Source organism: Oreochromis aureus, linkage group 7, assembly GCF_013358895.1.
Source record: "Oreochromis aureus strain Israel breed Guangdong linkage group 7, ZZ_aureus, whole genome shotgun sequence".
Taxonomy (NCBI): Eukaryota; Metazoa; Chordata; class Actinopteri; order Cichliformes; family Cichlidae; genus Oreochromis; species Oreochromis aureus.
Genome location: NC_052948.1, coordinates 26,912,016 through 26,929,816, shown reverse-complemented (window position 1 = coordinate 26,929,816; position 17,801 = coordinate 26,912,016). Strand labels below are relative to the sequence as shown.

General features: G+C 40.1%; 2 protein-coding genes across 2 annotated transcripts in view; one reads left to right on the top strand and one right to left on the bottom strand.

Moving 5' to 3' along the window:
- Positions 1 to 1,180: 1,180 nt before the first annotated feature.
- On the bottom strand, positions 1,181 to 6,598 carry chtf8 (CTF8, chromosome transmission fidelity factor 8 homolog (S. cerevisiae)). The gene is made up of 3 exons (XM_031729002.2): positions 6,301 to 6,598; positions 5,228 to 5,351; positions 1,181 to 2,820 (listed from the first exon to the last, which is right to left on the bottom strand). Exons 1-3 carry the CDS (start codon positions 6,318 to 6,320, stop codon positions 2,554 to 2,556), a joined length of 411 nt encoding a protein of 136 aa, XP_031584862.1. The 5' UTR covers positions 6,321 to 6,598; the 3' UTR covers positions 1,181 to 2,553.
- A 118-nt stretch (positions 6,599 to 6,716) lies between these two features.
- utp4 (UTP4 small subunit processome component) overlaps positions 6,717 to 17,801 on the top strand; it is a 15,080-nt gene continuing 3,995 nt past the window's right edge. Inside the window, exons 1-12 of the mRNA XM_039615101.1 lie at positions 6,717 to 6,828; positions 8,261 to 8,425; positions 11,318 to 11,506; positions 11,616 to 11,700; positions 12,099 to 12,188; positions 12,296 to 12,507; positions 12,590 to 12,761; positions 14,571 to 14,662; positions 14,879 to 14,975; positions 15,560 to 15,624; positions 16,669 to 16,788; positions 17,274 to 17,430. Coding sequence (XP_039471035.1) covers positions 8,267 to 8,425; positions 11,318 to 11,506; positions 11,616 to 11,700; positions 12,099 to 12,188; positions 12,296 to 12,507; positions 12,590 to 12,761; positions 14,571 to 14,662; positions 14,879 to 14,975; positions 15,560 to 15,624; positions 16,669 to 16,788; positions 17,274 to 17,430 — 1,438 coding nt within the window. The 5' untranslated portion in view covers positions 6,717 to 6,828; positions 8,261 to 8,266. The remainder of the gene's footprint in view (positions 6,829 to 8,260; positions 8,426 to 11,317; positions 11,507 to 11,615; positions 11,701 to 12,098; positions 12,189 to 12,295; positions 12,508 to 12,589; positions 12,762 to 14,570; positions 14,663 to 14,878; positions 14,976 to 15,559; positions 15,625 to 16,668; positions 16,789 to 17,273; positions 17,431 to 17,801) is intronic.

Here is a 17,801-nt window from a genome sequence, read left to right as displayed (position 1 = left end):
ACACAAATTTGAATTAAGTTCATCCTTCCAGGCTGGATCAAAACATTATACAGTTCTTTATAGGATCAATCCTACTGCACTTTATTTGCATATGAAACAGAAAATTCTCAATTTCAGTGTATTAACTCTTTATAAATATTTGTAAATATTCTAAATTTCTATAGGTTTTATTTTTTGCTTTTTTGTACAGAATTTTTTTCTTATTCATTTATTTTTTCTGATATATCTTTAATTCGCTTTTCCTTGCTGCTATAATGTGAATTTCCCAAAGTGGGATTAATAACGTCTATGTCCTGTTCCTCGTGAAGCTTTCTGAAGGAGTCATGTGAAGGACAGTCTTGGATTCCACGCAAATGATTTCAAAGTTGCAGCCCTGCTTTTTCAGAATCAGAAGACTTTATTTATCCCCGAGGGGCAATTAACAAACACTGCTCCCTGCACTTCCTGTAAAATAAAAGCTTTACAAATTTCTGATATATACAGTGGAAATACAATTTACTAATTACAAGAGAAAGCTGGAGTGGATACTCCAGCAGAACAGCATGAGGCATGTGGAGTGGCCTGAAGACAATCACTGGATTCCTGCCATCCAACAGCAGAAGAGCTGAGGGTGGTGAGGACAGAGCCAGTCTTTAACAGATTCAACACTGCAGTTAATTCTCAGCCCCCTGCTGACTTACCCGTAGTCAGCCTGCAATCCAAAGCCATGCTGCTATAGCGTCTTTTATATTAGCCCTGTCACCCCAGGGCTGTGGTCAAAGCCTTGCCAGCTGGTAAGGATCCTCACCAAGCTGTTCAACCTCTCCCTGACTCATGCCAGCGTTCCCACCTGTCTGAAGGCCTCCTCCATCATTACCTGCAATTCATTTCAAGCTATGCATGTCTTCCACAGTGTCTTTTATCCTGTCTTCCTTCCATCACCTCCAACTGACTGTGGGAGATGGCGAACCCTCCTTAAAACTGGTTCCGCCAGAAGTTTCTTCCTGTTAAAAGGGAGTTTTTCCTTCACACTGTCACCAAATGCTTGCTCCAAGAGGATTGTTTGTTGGGATTTCTCCCTATTATTGTAGGGCCTTTACCTTATAATGTAAAGCACCTTGAGACAACTGTTGCTGTGATGCTATATAAATCAAACTGAACTGAATTGAATATCCAGATAAAACAAAAATACATTAGACAATTACAGTATTACATATTGAATTTATTCATGTACATACTCTTAAACTGCCCATAAACCTTTATTTTAAACTGTATTTGTTTCAAACATCACATTTATTCAGTTTTAACATCATTCAATTTCATCATCTACACTTGAATTTGTTACATTACAACTGCTGCATCAATCCAAAGACAGTAAAGAAACACAGAAGGGATGAGAAGATAGCTCAGTGACCTCCAGTGTGCATGTATCTTTGGGGAATATACTGAACCCAAATCCACGGCATCTGTGAGAGTGTGTGTGTGCTTAAAAAAACAAAGTCCTGGATAACTGGGTGAATGTGTGCTCAACTTGAATACGAAGATGCTAGTGCCAATGCCAAGTACCAGTCCAATCACAACATCATCATGTACCTGCAAACATTTGGTTTCTATTTAATTAAAAACACTTCACCAAAAGATGGGAACAATGATTCAATTATTAAATTAGATCTGAGACAAGCAGACACTCAGAATTATTCAAAACGCTCTCAGACTCTGGGCCACTATGTGATGCTAGAACAAATTCAGTGTGCACTGGCAGATTTCCCAAATCTCTGGAATGATCAAAATGTTTCTTTAGCAGAAAAATGAGTTACTCCGAACAAATGCGTATTGATTTGCAGTGCCCTTTCCCTCCAGAGTGGAAAAGCGAACTCAAACCACAAAACAATGAGCGTCATCTGTTTTTTATCTCGATGAATCCATTTTAATTAAATCTATTTTACCAAAAATAAATGTAAAACACAAAGTGAAAGTACGTCTAATTTCTGGTTCAAAGGACCTAAAAAGTTTGTCTGCACCAGTATTTCTTTATAATATATATATTCATGACTGCACATAAAAACTGCTGTTACAAACATCTCTTTCACTTATCCTTATCAGGGTCACAGGTTTAAAGCCTATCCCAGCTACCACAGGCGGGGTACACCCAGGAAAGGAAATACGGACAGGACAAGACCCACTGACTGCAGGCCTTCATCCTGCGGGAGGAAGAGAAAACCTTCTTGCTGTGAGGCACCGCATCAGTTATTATGTATAATAAATGTAATTTTTGCCTTCAGACATGCTTCACCTGTCCATCAGTCCGCCCTGCCTATACCGTCTTTCCTATAGTAAAAAGGAAATGAGAATTTTCATTTGTTTTTCTTAAATTTGGACAGAAAGTCAGGTAGTGACAAACCCATTGATATCTTATTTTGCTTTACTCAAGCCAGCCGTAAGCTTGAGGTTTTGTAGCAAGTAGCAAAAACTGCCTTCAACAACATTCAGATCAGAAACCATCACAGTATAAATACTTCTTAGAATAAGACAAGTCAGACAGGGACTCTGTCCCAGCAATGAAATCTAGTCCTGCTACACCTTCTTGGGTACATTAGTGATGATAGGTTTGGGGCGGATCTTAAAAATCAGTTTTGTTTTAATGAGTGCAGACACAGAATAAGATGTGGAAGCAGAGCCTTGTTGGTCTGTTTCCATTGCTTCCTGCGTTATGTCATCGTTGTTACTGTTGTGACTGCCCTGTGAATGGCCCGAGTGCTTGGTGAGAACAGCAAAGGGTTTCTCCAGTTTGACCTGCTTCCCGTAGATAATGTGATGTCCTACAATCAGCACTGGCACCCCCTGGTGGATGAGAAACAAAATAATAATTCAGTGGCAGTGGATTCTTAGCTTTCCCCTAACATGATGACCATTTACAAGTGGAACTTAAGAACCACTTTTTCTTTGATCTGATGACTTGGTTGTTTACTGACACAATAGGACTCGTGGGTTTATTTTTGGAAGTCTGCTGTCTTAGCACTAAAAAGGGGTATCATAAAAACAGACGCTTAAGTGCCAAGTTGATGGCAGTCTTGTGCAGACACAGACACAGCCCAACTGAGACAAGTGGAAGCGAATATTGTTGTTACTTCAGCTGCACATGTTGATATTATCATCAAGTACGCTGACTTCACATATGTACATCTAGAGTACTGTAGAACAACAAGTGCCATCATGCTTCCTGCTTTCAAAGCTATTTTCATAGTTTAGTTCATAGAAAGCTACGATTCTGTGTGGCTGGTATGACCGTGGTGTTTATGCTGGGAATGGAAAAATCCTAAGCATCTAATTTTCTCTCACCAGCCATTTTTGCACTGATGTGACTGCATTTTGAAACTGAATTAAATTAATCAAAGTACGCAGATGTTTTCGACATAGCAGCTGTTTCTTCACATTCTGTTAACACTCTTACCTACGTTTCTAGTAGGGGTGGGCGATATAAACGATATACGATAGAAACGATATAGATTTGGCCAACGATAGAGATTTTGACTATATCGTGATATCGCGATAGCGCATGTTGATGATGTCATCAAGCTGCGCCTGTTTTGGTAGAAAGTATCACAGCGGCTACAACCATTATCATCAGTAAATTATGTTCTCCTGACTGAAGTTTGGCCCGTGTATAGCATCCTGCTATGCAATTGCATTTGTCCCTGACCACCAGAATCCCTCACATTAACTTTTATCGAGTGGAAAAAAAGTTGACGTTCATCCTCCAGCTTCACTGTGTTAGTGTTATGCTAACATAGCTGTGTCGCTAGCAATCACGTAGCACAACATTATATACCAGGTAGTCCAACTTCGGTAACCCTGCAAACGCCACTGCTGTTTAGTGTTTCTGTCTTCACTTATGTTGGAAGTGGTAGCAGAGCTGTACGTTTTAATTAGTTTCAAAAATCTCTGTCAGAACATGGTATGAAATGTTTAGGTGTAAACTAGCGAGCTAACTTCCTGTTAACTTCTAACTCCGTTAAATTTAATAAATTCTGTTTTCATGGATGCATGGATGTTAAACTTAATTGTTACACCCGATAAAGCAGCAACGCTGATGATTTTATTAAAGATGAAAGAATTTAGACTGTTTTTAACTCTCAGTGTTCGTTTGACTTTGGGACCTGAAGAGGACAGAGTTTTGGACCCAGATTACTCCTCACTACGGCAGCCGTAATGCTCTGACGATCCATCAGGAGGTCACGTGTTTCCGGTTACTGTGGAGGTCGCAATATGGCGCTCCCCAGTGGCTGCAGCCAGGTGCTCTTGTGTCAGCAGGCTTACCAAAGTTGTACTAAAACATTTTTTAACAGATTTCTACACGCCAAAATCGGTTCAAGGTCAGTAAGCACAACCAGAATTCATACATAAGGCACACTCTCGATTTTTGAGAAAATTAAAGGATTTTAAGTGTGCTTTATAGTGTGGAAAATACGTTATACAGAAGAAAAGATTATATCGTGATATATATCGTTATTGCACATGCTTCAAATTATATTGCGATATGAATTTTAGGCCATATCGCCCAGCCCTAGTTTCTAGGCTCTAAGGCTGTAAACTATTTGAATTTCTTTAATTCATCTTTGTATTATCCAAAACTTGCATTTAGGTGACACAATGACAATTCAAAACAAAACTGAAAAGAAAAAAATTCGGAAAAAACAATAAAGGGAACAAAACAGCAAATTTTAAATCAAATCATCAAATTTTAAGGAAAAAAAAAAAAACCGAGGGAAATGATTATTGTTTTTTAATGTCATTGTTTTTTCTATTCTGGTTTGCATTTTCCAAAACTTTGTGTTTTTCTTTTTCTTGATTTTCTTACACTTAAAAAGCCAACATATTTGGTATTAGTTTTTTCCTTAGTCTGGGATTACCTGACATGGCCACTGAATACGTTTCTGAATTATGGTTTGCCTCCAAATTCCTAGAATTCCAAATGAGGCAACAGAGCTTTTCATGTCAGTCTGTATTTTGTACCAATACTGTCCCATTTCATAAATAAACTTGCTTTATTACTACCTACAGTACTTGCTTCTGTGTGAAATTGTGCTATTCTCATATAAAATTAATTGATCAATTGATTTATAAACACTGCTATTATTTTTGTTCTCCATCTAAAATACTAATTGAGGGAAATGATGCTGGTTTTGGTAAATGCATAAATGATCTTTTTTGGGGGGGGCTATACTGTGTTTTTCAGCATGTTGTGTACCTCTTTGGTATACAGTAGATCTCCCATCACATTTCCTGCCAGACCAGAGTTGTGTCTAGACACCATCTCCCCCTGTAATTCCACCACCAGCCATTCGGGGGGACTGCTGCCATCCGGGCTGCCTCTGCAAGAGCAGATGCATATCAACAAATATAAAGCAGTCATACTCAGCCTGTTTAATTTGGTAGATAAAAGAGCACATGTTATGTAGTTTGTTTTTAATTAACATAAAAACCCATCAGATTAAAAGTTATCTTTCAAGAGCAATACAACATCCTTTCAAAGTTGTGTCTAATAATGGCAATGCTGGACAATTAAGCAAAACTTTCTGATAAAATCCTGCCACCTTGTGGTGAAAGATTTCAATACATTTTACAATTATAATTTTCTATAATAAAAAGGTACCCCTAAAAACTTTATTATAAAAAACAAACATTCAAGTGTCAATATATTCTAAAAAGAAAAAATATAGATATTCACACTGTTAGCTCTACCACTCAGATGTACGAAATAGATTCAACTTTAGACTTAAACCTTGACTTCCCTCATTCTCCTACAAACTTATTGAGCTAAAACAAGTATTTTGTCTCCGCATGTATAATATGATCGCAATACTGTATACTGCTGATATAAATTTCCAAAACCTAAATTTGTTAAAATGAAAAAACAAAACAAAACAAAAAAAACCATCTCATCCTCTCATAAATGCACCTGTCCAAGCCTACACAGGGATGTCTAACATTTCTCTCCCTCTCTGTCAGCATCGTGGCAAAACCACAGGAGGATTTACTGGAGCTTGAATACCCGGGTCCTGAGTTTTTAAGAATGAGCCTTTTCTTACTTTTAACATACAAAACATTGAGCCTTTCAACGGTCTAGTCTTTGTAAGAAGTGTTGCTGGACCATAAATCCCGCTTTAATCCTACAGTATAAATTCTATTGTCCTATTAAAATGTCGCTAATGACACTATAGTTGTTCCGATCATTAGCATGAACCTGCCTTTAGTATTTCCCCCATAAACATATATTTGGCACTACGTAATGGAAAGATAAAGTTCGCTCTTCACTCTTACCTGATCATTATTTGAACCATCCTCCGGTCAATAACGATTAGCAATAACACTAATTAATTTGCTACCGATGCAGCGCTTCTGCTGCACTCACAAACCAGCACTCTTTACTCGGTTCGTATTCCGACAGTATTTCCCGCCCACTGTGAGCGTTTCTTCTTCGTCGTCTTCTTCTTCTTCGGCGGTTCGGCGGACACCAACAACCAGGTGTATTACCGCCACCCACTGAACTGAAGTGATGTAACAAGACTCCAGAATGTAATCTACAGCACATGATGGGAGATTCCCATTCCACAAAGAATCCATGCACCAATTACCCACTCCCTGATACTTGGAGCAGTTGAATGAACCATTCCAATAAATCCATATGCAACTACTATCCACTACATTTTATCCAAGACGTTGTCCGTACTATCGACGTGATGACGTATGTCCATGAATCCACTACCGGTTCAAAGGGTAACAACGTGGGTCCTGGCGTGTCTCGGTTGGTGTTCAAGATAGTTTGGCGACAGCGAAGAGGCACAGTTGGTAACTTATGTTTTAAATTAATAATGAATGCAACTGAATTACACGACGTGTTTTTAATGAGCTGTAAGGTGTTACACTTTGCCAACGAATAGGTTGCCGTAGTTCGTGCTTCTTATATTAACACACAGAGCGAACACTTATCTTTTTTTTTTTTAACCTAGATGTGTGAATTTAATGATATTTGGTTGATAAATATATTCCGCGCAGCGTGTGAGAGATTTTAAACTCGTTTACTCATTATGTACCTCAGGTGGCAGACCGGTGTTACAGTTCACATTAACTGGTTATGTTTATCCACATGTCAGCCCGTTGTAATGAACAAAGTAGAACATCTTAGGCTCCCCACACCTGGGGGGCTGAGATGTTCTAAGAGAAAGGGGGAGTCTAAGACACACAGACAAACAAGCACACAGAGACACAAACATGCATTCCCACCCTCATGCACGCATATATAAACACTCACCCAACATGGAGACACAGAGATGGACGCCGTACACTCTCCATACAAACTCTGAAGTCCCCAGGAAAAGACCCTAGGCCTCACTCCGTCCACTCATATGTGGTGTTGATGCAAAATCCTGTTTTTCCTCGCTTTTTCTCGAACGCGCTAACTCGGGAGTTCGAGGTATCTGGACTGGGCATTCAACATTCCCTGAGTTAGGGTCCGCAGCAAGATGGTGTAGGGAGCAGATGTATTGTAAACAACTCCACATAGCAAGATCCCGATGCACCAGAAGTTGTCACCCTCGCACCAAGCTCCTTTCTGATGGTCTAGTAGCTCATCAGAGCTCATCTGACATCCTTTGGCAGCTGTTTTGTCTCATCTATGGTGATGGAAAGCTTTATACACATGAATTGAGATGTGCCACAAGGGGGCATAGCCAATCTGTGGGAGCCAGAATTTTGACTGGGCTTTAAGGCATCAAATAGTCGTTTCACTTTATCATGTACAAATAATTTTAGCATTTGTATCTAATCTGTTGTTTTCCTGAATTTTTGGATGATATTTTTTTTTATCTCCATTACAGTGAAAAGACTGCTCATTTCTGTGTATTTTATGAACTGGAGATGGCGAACTTTTCATTTTATTGTTTTGATACAAGGTCTTAATCTTGTCAAACTGTGTGATATATACTGGCAGGCAGAGGTGACTGCTTGTTGAAAATGACTAAGCGTTTTAAATGATAAAACTGCAAATTGTAAGAAACGTCTTTATGCATTCTAGGTACATTTTCAGATCAGCAGTAAGTGTTTTCAAACAATCATATTGGGCTTTTTGAAATTGTATAAATTGTTGTGTAAATTTCTTACTAAGACAAACCTTCAATGAACTTTGTAGTCAAAATGCAAAATAAGGTTGTTTTATAAGTATTGTTTTGCTTCTTTTGCCCAGCTGTCACTGAAATTAGACTACCTTTTTTCTTTTTTCTAGTCAATAATGGGCGAGTTTAAAGTACACCGAGTCCGCTTCTTCGACTACATGCCAAGTGCTATCCGGACCATGGCATTCAACAGTCAAACTGAGCGGCTGGCTGTGGCCCGGGCTGATGGCGCAGTAGAAATCTTCAACTTCAATGACAATTTCTTCCAAGAAAAGGTAATGGCATTAGATGGATGACATCACTGCACACATCCAAATCATTAAACTCAGGTGTTCGAATCGCTTCTATGGCTACAGGTATATAAAATCAAGCAGCTAGGTATGCAGACTGCTTCTACAAACATTTGTGAAAGAATGGGTCAATTTCAAAAGCTCAGTGAACTCCAGCATTGTACTGTGATAAGATGCCACCTGTGCAACAAGCCCAGTTGTGAAATTACCTCTCTACTAACTATTCCACAGTCCACTGTTAGTAGTACTGTAAACAGGAACTCAGCCACAAAATGGTACGATATGTAAAATCACCGAGTTGCTGAGGTGCATAGTCTGCAGAAGTTTCTAACTTTCTGCAGATTCATTTGTTACAGACCTCTAAACTTCATATGGCCTCCAGATCATATGGATCGTTTTTCCATCTAGCAATCCAATCGATGAGTCTGGGTTTGGAGGTTACTAGGAGAATAGTACTTGTATGATTGTATTGTGCCAAGTGTTACGTTTGGTGGTGTGGGGTTGTTTTTCAGGAGTTGGGCTTGGTCCCATAGTTCCAGTGAAAGAAACCCTAAACCCTTCAGCATACTGACACATTTTGGGCAATTTCATGTTCCCAACTTTGTAGGAACAGTTTGGGGATGGTCTCTTCCTGTTCCAACATGACTGCACAAAACAAAACTCATAAAGACGTGAATTGCGAGTTTGGTGTGGAAGAACTTGACTGACCTGCACAGAGTCCTAATGTCAACCCAACAGAACATCTTTGGGATGAATTGGAGCGGAGACTGAGCCCAGCCTCCTCATCTAACATTAGTGTCTGACCTTATAAATGTGTTTATGGAAGAATGATGAAAGATTTTTGTAAACACACTCCTAAACTGTGGAAAGCCTTCCCAGGAAGGATGTTGCTGTCATAGCTGCAAAGGGTGGGCTGACATCATATTGAACCCTATGGATTAAGAATGAGATGTCCCTCAAGTTCAAATGCGTGTGAAGGCAGATAAGTGAATACTTCAGCAGTATAGTGTAGTTTTGGTAATGGCTAGAATATGCGTGGAAGATTAATTGTAGGGAACCCTTCACTGCTCTGTATCACTTTTTGTCACACTCTTGGACCATGGTGTTATTTTTTGTGCAGTAATTTCCCTCATTATTGAAGGAGTCAAGGATGAAGCCAACAGACACACTGAGTCTCCAACTCCTGCATCTGTAACAAATAGGTTAAAAACGCACATAGCACTAGGGATGGGTATAGTTTAGGTTTTATCCGATACCGGTGCCAAACCGGTACTTTTGAAACGGTGCCGGTGCTTAAACGGTGCTCAAACCGGTGCTTAAAGAATGGAGAACACAAAATTGGTCACAAAACCTCTCATGTTCAGCTGTTTTTTTGTAAAAAGATAACAATGTTAGCCTTTTCTGCAGCTATAGGGGATATGTGGTATCACTCTTGGCTGGAAGCAGTGCTTAAACAATGGAAAAACACAAACTTTGTCCAAAAACCTCTCATGTTTAACTGTTTTCCACTTTTTCTTTGGTCATTTTAGCCTTTTTGGCCAGGGTGAAGGGAGTATCTGCCATCAAACAAGAAGACAGCCGCATGTAACTACGACGGTGTTTGCTAGTTCACCTTACATGCATTAATGTAATAATGTGGTTAGCCTACTCAACGTTAATTACACACGAACAACATGAAGCTACTCACGCAGAGGAGAACGGCTGCTGCTGCCATCATCATCCGTCATCATTTCTGCTACGCTGACAGGGCTAGGGGCCAGGACTCTACTCTTCGGGTTTTGGGGGGATGTTGCCACACCCGCAGTAGATGTGCACGGTGTGAGGTCTCGCAGCAAGCTATCAAACACGGCGCATTTCTCGGCTTTAAAAAAAAACCCGCTATGCGTCGCCAGGTGTTTCATCAGATTCGAGGTGTTACCTCCTTTGACAGTATGACAGTATCAGCTTAAAGCACTTGTTGCAGGCTGCTGAGTTTGCATCTTTTGCTGTGAAGTACAGCCAGACTTTTGATCGCTTCGCCTTGGGCATTTTTAATCTGTAGCTCTGCTCTAAAAGAACGTACGTACCTGGCCCCGCCTACTATCCTCGGAAACGTAAAATGATTGGCTAGAATTGGCTCAGGAAAAAAAAAAGCACCGAAATGTGCGCTGCTTTTCGGTCTGGTTACTACCGTTCATGTCAGAACCGGTGCCACACCGGTACCCATCCCTACATAGCACCTTAACAAAAAACAAAAAAACAAAAAACAGGAGACACACAAACAAACATACAGTTCTGCTGTGTGTGTTTGTGTGTGTTTGTGTATGAGTGTGTGTGAGAGAGAATGTCAGGAAGCTCCCACGACAAGTGGAGAGTGACAGGCATAGGAACCCCCTCACCCCCAGTAACCATGTCCAAGAGCCTAGCCAGACACTCGAACTGCACAAAGAGACACATCCACCTCACCGTTTGAAGTGTGGATGATGGGTGGGTGTTCAAGACCAAGGCTTCTGGTTACTGTGCAAATTTTTTGTTAATTTTTTTTTTATTGCTAAAGGCCGATGAAAAGTGGCTGCAGGCATGATGATCACTGCTGTGAGTGAGAGGTGTGTCAGGTGCCAAGGCTCAGGGGTTTACACTTTTCTACATTTTACCAAACCCCTCAACTACATAATGGAGTTTTGTAAAAGTGGTCTTGAAGGTAATAATATGATGCTAATAAATTATTATTCATTTTTGTTTTGGGTATTTTGTACTTTGCTTTTGTGTTGTGTCTGTTGTTTCTGTAATGGCAGAGGGAAGGTAAATGACTCACAGCTGCAGACCAAATGTGCCTACAGGACAGGTACAAATAAAGAAACCTGGACCTAACATCCACACTGGTTTTAATTTTCTCAGGTGATCCCAGGACAGGATGGCCGAGCTATTGAGGCTCTGTGTTGGGTGGGCCATCGACTGTTCAGTGCTGGTTTGAATGGAGAGATCACAGAGTATGACCTGGAGAACCTGAGGCCCCAGTATACTGTAGATGCATATGGAGGACCAATCTGGACCATCAGTAGCAACAGCCAGGGAACACAGCTGGCCGTGAGTGTAGACCTTCTGGATGTTATTTTACACTTCAGATATTTCCTGTGTCGGACTCATCAGTAAGTCTCGTTGATACATTAATCACAAGAAATGTTTTCTGGGTCAGGTTGGTTGTGAGGACGGGACTGTAAAGATATTTGCAATATTGGAGGAGAGGATTCAGTTTCAAAGAAACCTCAACAGACATAAAGGTAAGAGGACAAACTAGTTCACGGGTCTTTTCTTTAAAGAGTGTAAATTCCTGTGTTTAAAATGGCTACAAACGTTAGACAGTGAACAACAGAACAGCTAATATTACTACAGCTGCTAGCGTCCGAATCGTCTGTGTGTTGTATTGAAGACAGATCAACTGAACTTAAAATGGTGTCGGGCCGTGCTTTTGCATAATACAAATTTGTACCACAAATGGTGCATCGAGTTTTTTCTGACTCCAACTTGGAGTCCGCACTCTGAAGAGACAGATACGGCACCTATACTCATGTGAAGATAACGTAATTTGTGTTAATAACCACTGGATGACAAAACTGTATCTTAAACAAATATTTGTGTTTGTGAACCCGCCTGATTCAGTTGTATCTGACCTCTTTAGGACGCATCATATCTTTGTGCTGGCATCCATCGAGTGCACAGATTGCTGCTGGAATGACTGACATGATCACAATCTATGATGCAGAGACAGGTATTTTCTCCTTGAACTGCTTTGCACAATCAATTAAAACTGAAATGGAGTATGAGAAGAGATGTCTGTGTGTTCTTTACTGATGTGATTTGTGTTTGTGACCGCAGGGCAGGCTACACGCAGACTGCTGGTGGACAGGGCTATGGGAGCATCCAAGAATAAAGAAGTGGTTGTTTGGAGTGTTGGTTATCTGTCCGACCACACCATCATCAGTGGGGATTCTGCAGGAAAGGTCCAGATCTGGAACGGACTCACAGGAACTCTGGTTAGAACTTACCTGGTCACCAAGTGGGATGTTCTGGTTCTGTCTGTTTCGAAGGTGAGATGATACACACACTCACTGCTGCAGCTAGCTATGGGTCCACACACCTGTGGAGTCACTGATTATAAATGCTTCACAGGATGAGAGCAGTGTCATAGCTGGAACATCCGAGGGCACTGTCATCCAGTTCCAGTTCATCTCCTCAACTCTGGACCAGCATGATAAAGAGTGGGTCCGAACCAGGACCTTTCGAAACCACTCCCATGATGTCCGCGCACTTGCTCACACAGACACCGCAGTGGTTTCTGGAGGTAAGTGTTAAATCTGCTTTTGGTAGTTTCTATATGTAATCAGTTATTTTTGATATTTCAAAGTTTGTACAGGTGACGAGTCCATGATTCTGTCAGTAAAGATGTTCTTTTAATGTTGCCATTGACATGATGGCTGGTAGTGATAGATGAGTTTTATAGGTGAAGCTGTAACTGAAAACTAGTTTTTGATCTACTAAAGGAGTCGATCTGCTTTATCAGATTAAAGGTACGGTCTGTAATTTTTAGGTCATTTAATAGGAAGAAGGGATATTATGCTCAAATTTACAGAGATGAATGTGTAATTAAATTTTCAAACAAAGTGATGCATTCACATAAATTTATCCTTTAAAAATACATAGGAGTAATCACGTGGCCTCGTATGTAGTACACCAAAGGCACAGGGACAGAAGTCAGAGGTGTTCGCGTGCCATAGAGACATTTAAATGCGTGCTAGCATGAAGGTTCATACCGTTTAATCATCGGAGAAGGGCTCACCAATAAATGAATGAGAAGGAAAGGGACAAAGCGTCTTAATAAAATGTCATCCTCCTCATCTCAAGCAAACATAGAAGTTAGTATTTGCAGCATATTTTAACATGTCTTTTTTGTTTTTTAGCCAAGTATTTCAGCCTTGAAGTTTCCTGTGACCTGCTCTGTAGAGCACCCATTCCCAAATTCAAGAGTGCTGTGGCCTACTTAAAAACAAGAAACTCCCATAGAGCCCACCCAAGCTTAAATCTTCACTCTAATCAAAAGATCAGAGAGAATTGTGTCCTTGTGAATGTTACCCAGTCATATGCAAAGTGTTAAGGACAAAGTGTGACTCACCTGCCACTTAGACACAAACCTAAATACAAAAGCAGTAAATTCAGGTCAACATAATGAATAATATCACAAACTAACCACCTCAAATTACCTGTTTTATTTAGCTTTTTATATAAATAAATAAATACATTTATATAAATATGTAGCTGTACACAGAGTAATTTCAAGCTGAATTTCTATTATTTCTGCAGCCCATCTGCAGTATCTTTGTGGCCACCAGAGGCCCCCAGCTCACTCTGGCAATCACTGATCTAGAGATGAATGTAGGAATGCAAGTATTCAACACTATGTGCTGATGCGTTAACTAATTTTTAACCTACCAAGTCTTTGATGTCAGATTGCCTGATGTGCAAAGTGTAGGTAACTGTGCATTTACCTCTACAAAGAGGGCATCATCAGTGCTGCCTCCAGTGCATCCTCTCAAGGCAGCTACCTCATCTAAGTAACAGTGAGTATTTCCACTTGTCCAGAAGCATCTGAACCAGACTATTTTCTGTTGTTTGGTATACGTGAGAAAGGAAGGCTGGAAAATGTGGAATATAAAGGATGGCTAGCTTCTGGGCCAGAAAAGTGAAGCTAAAGCCAAGTGCTTCAAACCTGTGCTTATTCTAATGGCCAGTAAAGGCAACAACCCTGGTTGCACAAAGAAGTCAGCTTGTATAGAAGTCACATTGAACACAATGTCATGTCCCTATTAGTGGTCTGTTTGTGGTTATGGTGGTGTCCAGATGGATAATAGAGCTGGGTATAGAGAGGGCCTGTCTTTTAAAAGTCAAGTTGCTGTTGCTGCCTTTAGTTTTACATTCAAATTCAGTCATGCTGGTCTCATGATGTGTGTTTGTAAAAGGTTATGGTGACAAAAGGAAAAACCATTTGTGATGATACAAATCAGTGCATTAAATCAAAGTGGCTACAGAAACAACCCAGGGATTTAAAGTTTAGATGTAAAGTTGAAAAAGATGGTGTTTTGATATCTTCCTTCAGGTATGGACACCCAGTTGGTGGTGCGCCCATTGCTGGATAAGGTGGAGAAGAACACTCAAGAGTCAGCACTGCGCAAAATAGCGTTCCCACATGTGAGTAGAAGAAAACCTCCAACAAGTCAACTCAGCTAAAGTGGAGTCTTTAAAATTGAACTAACCTGTTATTCTATCTGTATTTCATGGATTAGCCTGTTAACAAATTATTTTAAAGCACTTTAATAATGTGTCATACCATTTATTAAAACCAATGTTGTCCGTGACTGTTCCTATTACAAGGTGCGGTGACCTTTTTTTTCTGTCTTCTTGTAGAGGAGCCTGGTTGGCTGTGCAAAGAAAGCTGGACTCCTTCTCTTCCAGTTCCCTGATCGCTTAGAGCTGTGGAAACTTGGAGAAAGTGAAGGACATGGTGAGCAACACACACACACACACACTTGCATAGAGAAACATTTAACTAAAACTTAAGGAGCTCTTTGATCTACGTAATCAACAGTGAAACAAAAAAAATTCTACTGCTATTGAGAATAATCCCCTTACTGTGTCTGCTTTAGCTTTGTTCGTCATGCTAATTGTGCACTCAGCACCTTCACTGTATAGAAGACTTGCTAACAATAAAAATTGCCCATGAAGGGACAAATAAAGCGAATGATTATTTCCAGTTCCACAGTTTATTCTTGAATACTACAGCAGCTTTGCATGAATTACAGTCCAGTAATCAGAATCCTTGATGAGTAAATAATAATAATAATAATAATGATAACAGCAGGTGTACCATGGCCTTGACGACCTCCATCTCTGTGCTGTATTTGTGTCGCATATAAACGATGTCACAGGACTTTTGGCTGTGCTGCTGTAACAACCCCACATGCACTCCGTGGTGCTCAGTTGTAATAAATGTGGCAGAAACTGAGTAGAGTTTAATCTAGTTGTGCCGAGCCGAGTAGGTACTGGTGGAAAAGCTAGAAGTGTAAGATTTCCATTATGTGCACACAGGAAAACCTGGTGACCGTCTACCTGTGAAGAGGAAACCAGAGAAGCTGATCGAGCTGAAGAGGAAGGTATGTGTTAATATTTTCAATGTATCCGTAGTTTCATTCAGAGCAACATTTGGTTTGCTGCAACGCTCTAAAAGATGGCAGCCCACTTTCAAGCTGTGACTTCAGGGCTTCTCTGTTCAAAAGGAATGCCACATTTTTAGAAAATTTACAGGGAAAAAAACAATTCTCTACAATCATGAAATCTGGTAGCTTATCAGTGTTTAGTTGACATAAACACTAAAATATATAATCTGTCTTGTTTGTGTGTTTAACGCCCTTATTTGTGTGAGAAATGTTTTTTGTGTACATTCTGTGACTCAAAAATAACTTTATAGGACAATTGCTAAAACTGCTACAGCATGATTGCACACCTTGTGCACATTTATAGTTAAGTGTGCAAAAGTGAAAAACAGTCTTGTTTTCACTGAAGCTCAAGTTTATAGCGTCTTTATTGGGGCTTTGAGTGCTGGTCAGAAGTAAACATTTAGATGAGACTACTAGATGAAACACCGTCTTGGAACTTACTTTTATTGTGACTTACTTTTTTACAATTGGCCATCAGAGTTGTTCCCAGTTAATTTTCTCATTGGCAGTTAAGAGTTGGCTTCCTGAGGGTGGGGTGTCTGAGGAAAACATGAAACTGCCCTGTAGTGGAACTTAGTAAGAGTCCAGTAAAACATTCTTTGCTCCTTAGAATAGAAAAGTCCTTTATTGTCATTGCACATGTGCAACAAAATTGTGGATGCACTGCAATTGTATTATTATGTCTTTATAGTGTGTTAAATAAATACATAAATAAATAAATAAAATAAAAAATAAAAAAGCAGACTTTGGACCTTCTAATTCTAATGCGACCAGCTTTAAGTATTTCTAGGTAAATATAATTACATTGTATCTTCTAATAAAATACATTTAATTTAATTGCAGGGAAATTATGCCCCTAGTGTTTTAGTGTGGCCTTTGTTTCCTTTCAGTCAGAGTGAACAAGAACAATGACTCTTGAAGATTTCGTTTTAGGCACTAGTCTGCTTGACGTATCCGTACTTTGTGTGTCGCTTCCTGCAGGGAGAGGATCACATCTGCTGTAGTGCTTTGTCTGCATGTGGAGGCTGGTTGGCATATTCCACTGTTTCCAGTGTTCGTCTCTACAGAATACAGTATAACAAGACCATCAGCATTAACAAGGTGGGTACCTTAGTGCTCAGCAGCAGGAGCATGCCCGTGACATTGCACTTAAATAACACAACTTTAAATCATAGCAGGAGTTTTTGTTTTTTGTTTTCTTTTGTCTTTTTAAAGTTTGACACTCACGTTGCACAGAATCTTTTTATTTTGAAAACTGACTGAGTGCCATTCCAGTGTCTGACTTGTCTAAGTACTGTGTGGGATGTCCCTCTTGTCAAGAACTGTGAGTGCAAACAGTGCACAGTTAACACAGCTCTCCTCTCAATGCACCACAGAGTGGCTAAAACTAACATTTACACCCCTTAAGAAGCTACCGGGGTGTTCAGGTAAACCGTAGGTTCACTGGATGTATCGATTTACCATCCAACAAAAGTTTTTACATATAAAGCTGCTCAAATAATTACAGGTGCTTTAATAGAGTAAATTTATGCCTTTGACCAAATATAACAAAGAGCATGATGATCTCTGTGTCTTCATCTCTCCAGGTGTCCAAACTGCCTAAAGAGCTTCGTTCGGTCCACCAGCTCTGCTTCTCCTCTGACTCCTCCAAACTCTTTGCTTCCTCCTGCCAATCTTCAGTTATTGTTGTTGCTGTCAGTCAACAGGAGTGCAGATATCTTCATACCCTTAAACATAAGACAGGTGAGTGGAAAGCCAGGAGCACAACCCACAGAAGCCAAACCAAACGGAAAGACAAGACAGTACCTTAAACACAACATATTGGGTACATGCTTCATATTTTGAAGTGAATTAATGCCCAGGCCTGAGTGATATCACCAAAGCTAAAGTTCCAAAAATGCATTCGCTCTAATGCATTTTTGGAACTTGAACCTGGCTCCTAGACTCCACGCTCCGGGGAGTCCAACACACACATATACCGTTGTGTGCATTTTTTTCCACTTTTCTATCCAGGTATACTTTTACTGCGCTGGGAGACTGTTTGGGATCTTTGTCATGCTGATAAATGAAACCACTATTCAGATGATATTGCATGGTGATCAAAAATCTGACAG

Coding starts and splice junctions, on each gene's coding strand:
- chtf8 (XM_031729002.2), bottom strand. CDS start 6,320: ATGGTTCAAATAATGATCAG. Junction 5,352..6,300: donor ATGGTTCAAATAATGATCAG/GTAAGAGTGAAG, acceptor CTGCTCTTGCAG/AGGCAGCCCGGATGGCAGCA. Junction 2,821..5,227: donor ATCTACTGTATACCAAAGAG/GTACACAACATG, acceptor CTCATCCACCAG/GGGGTGCCAGTGCTGATTGT.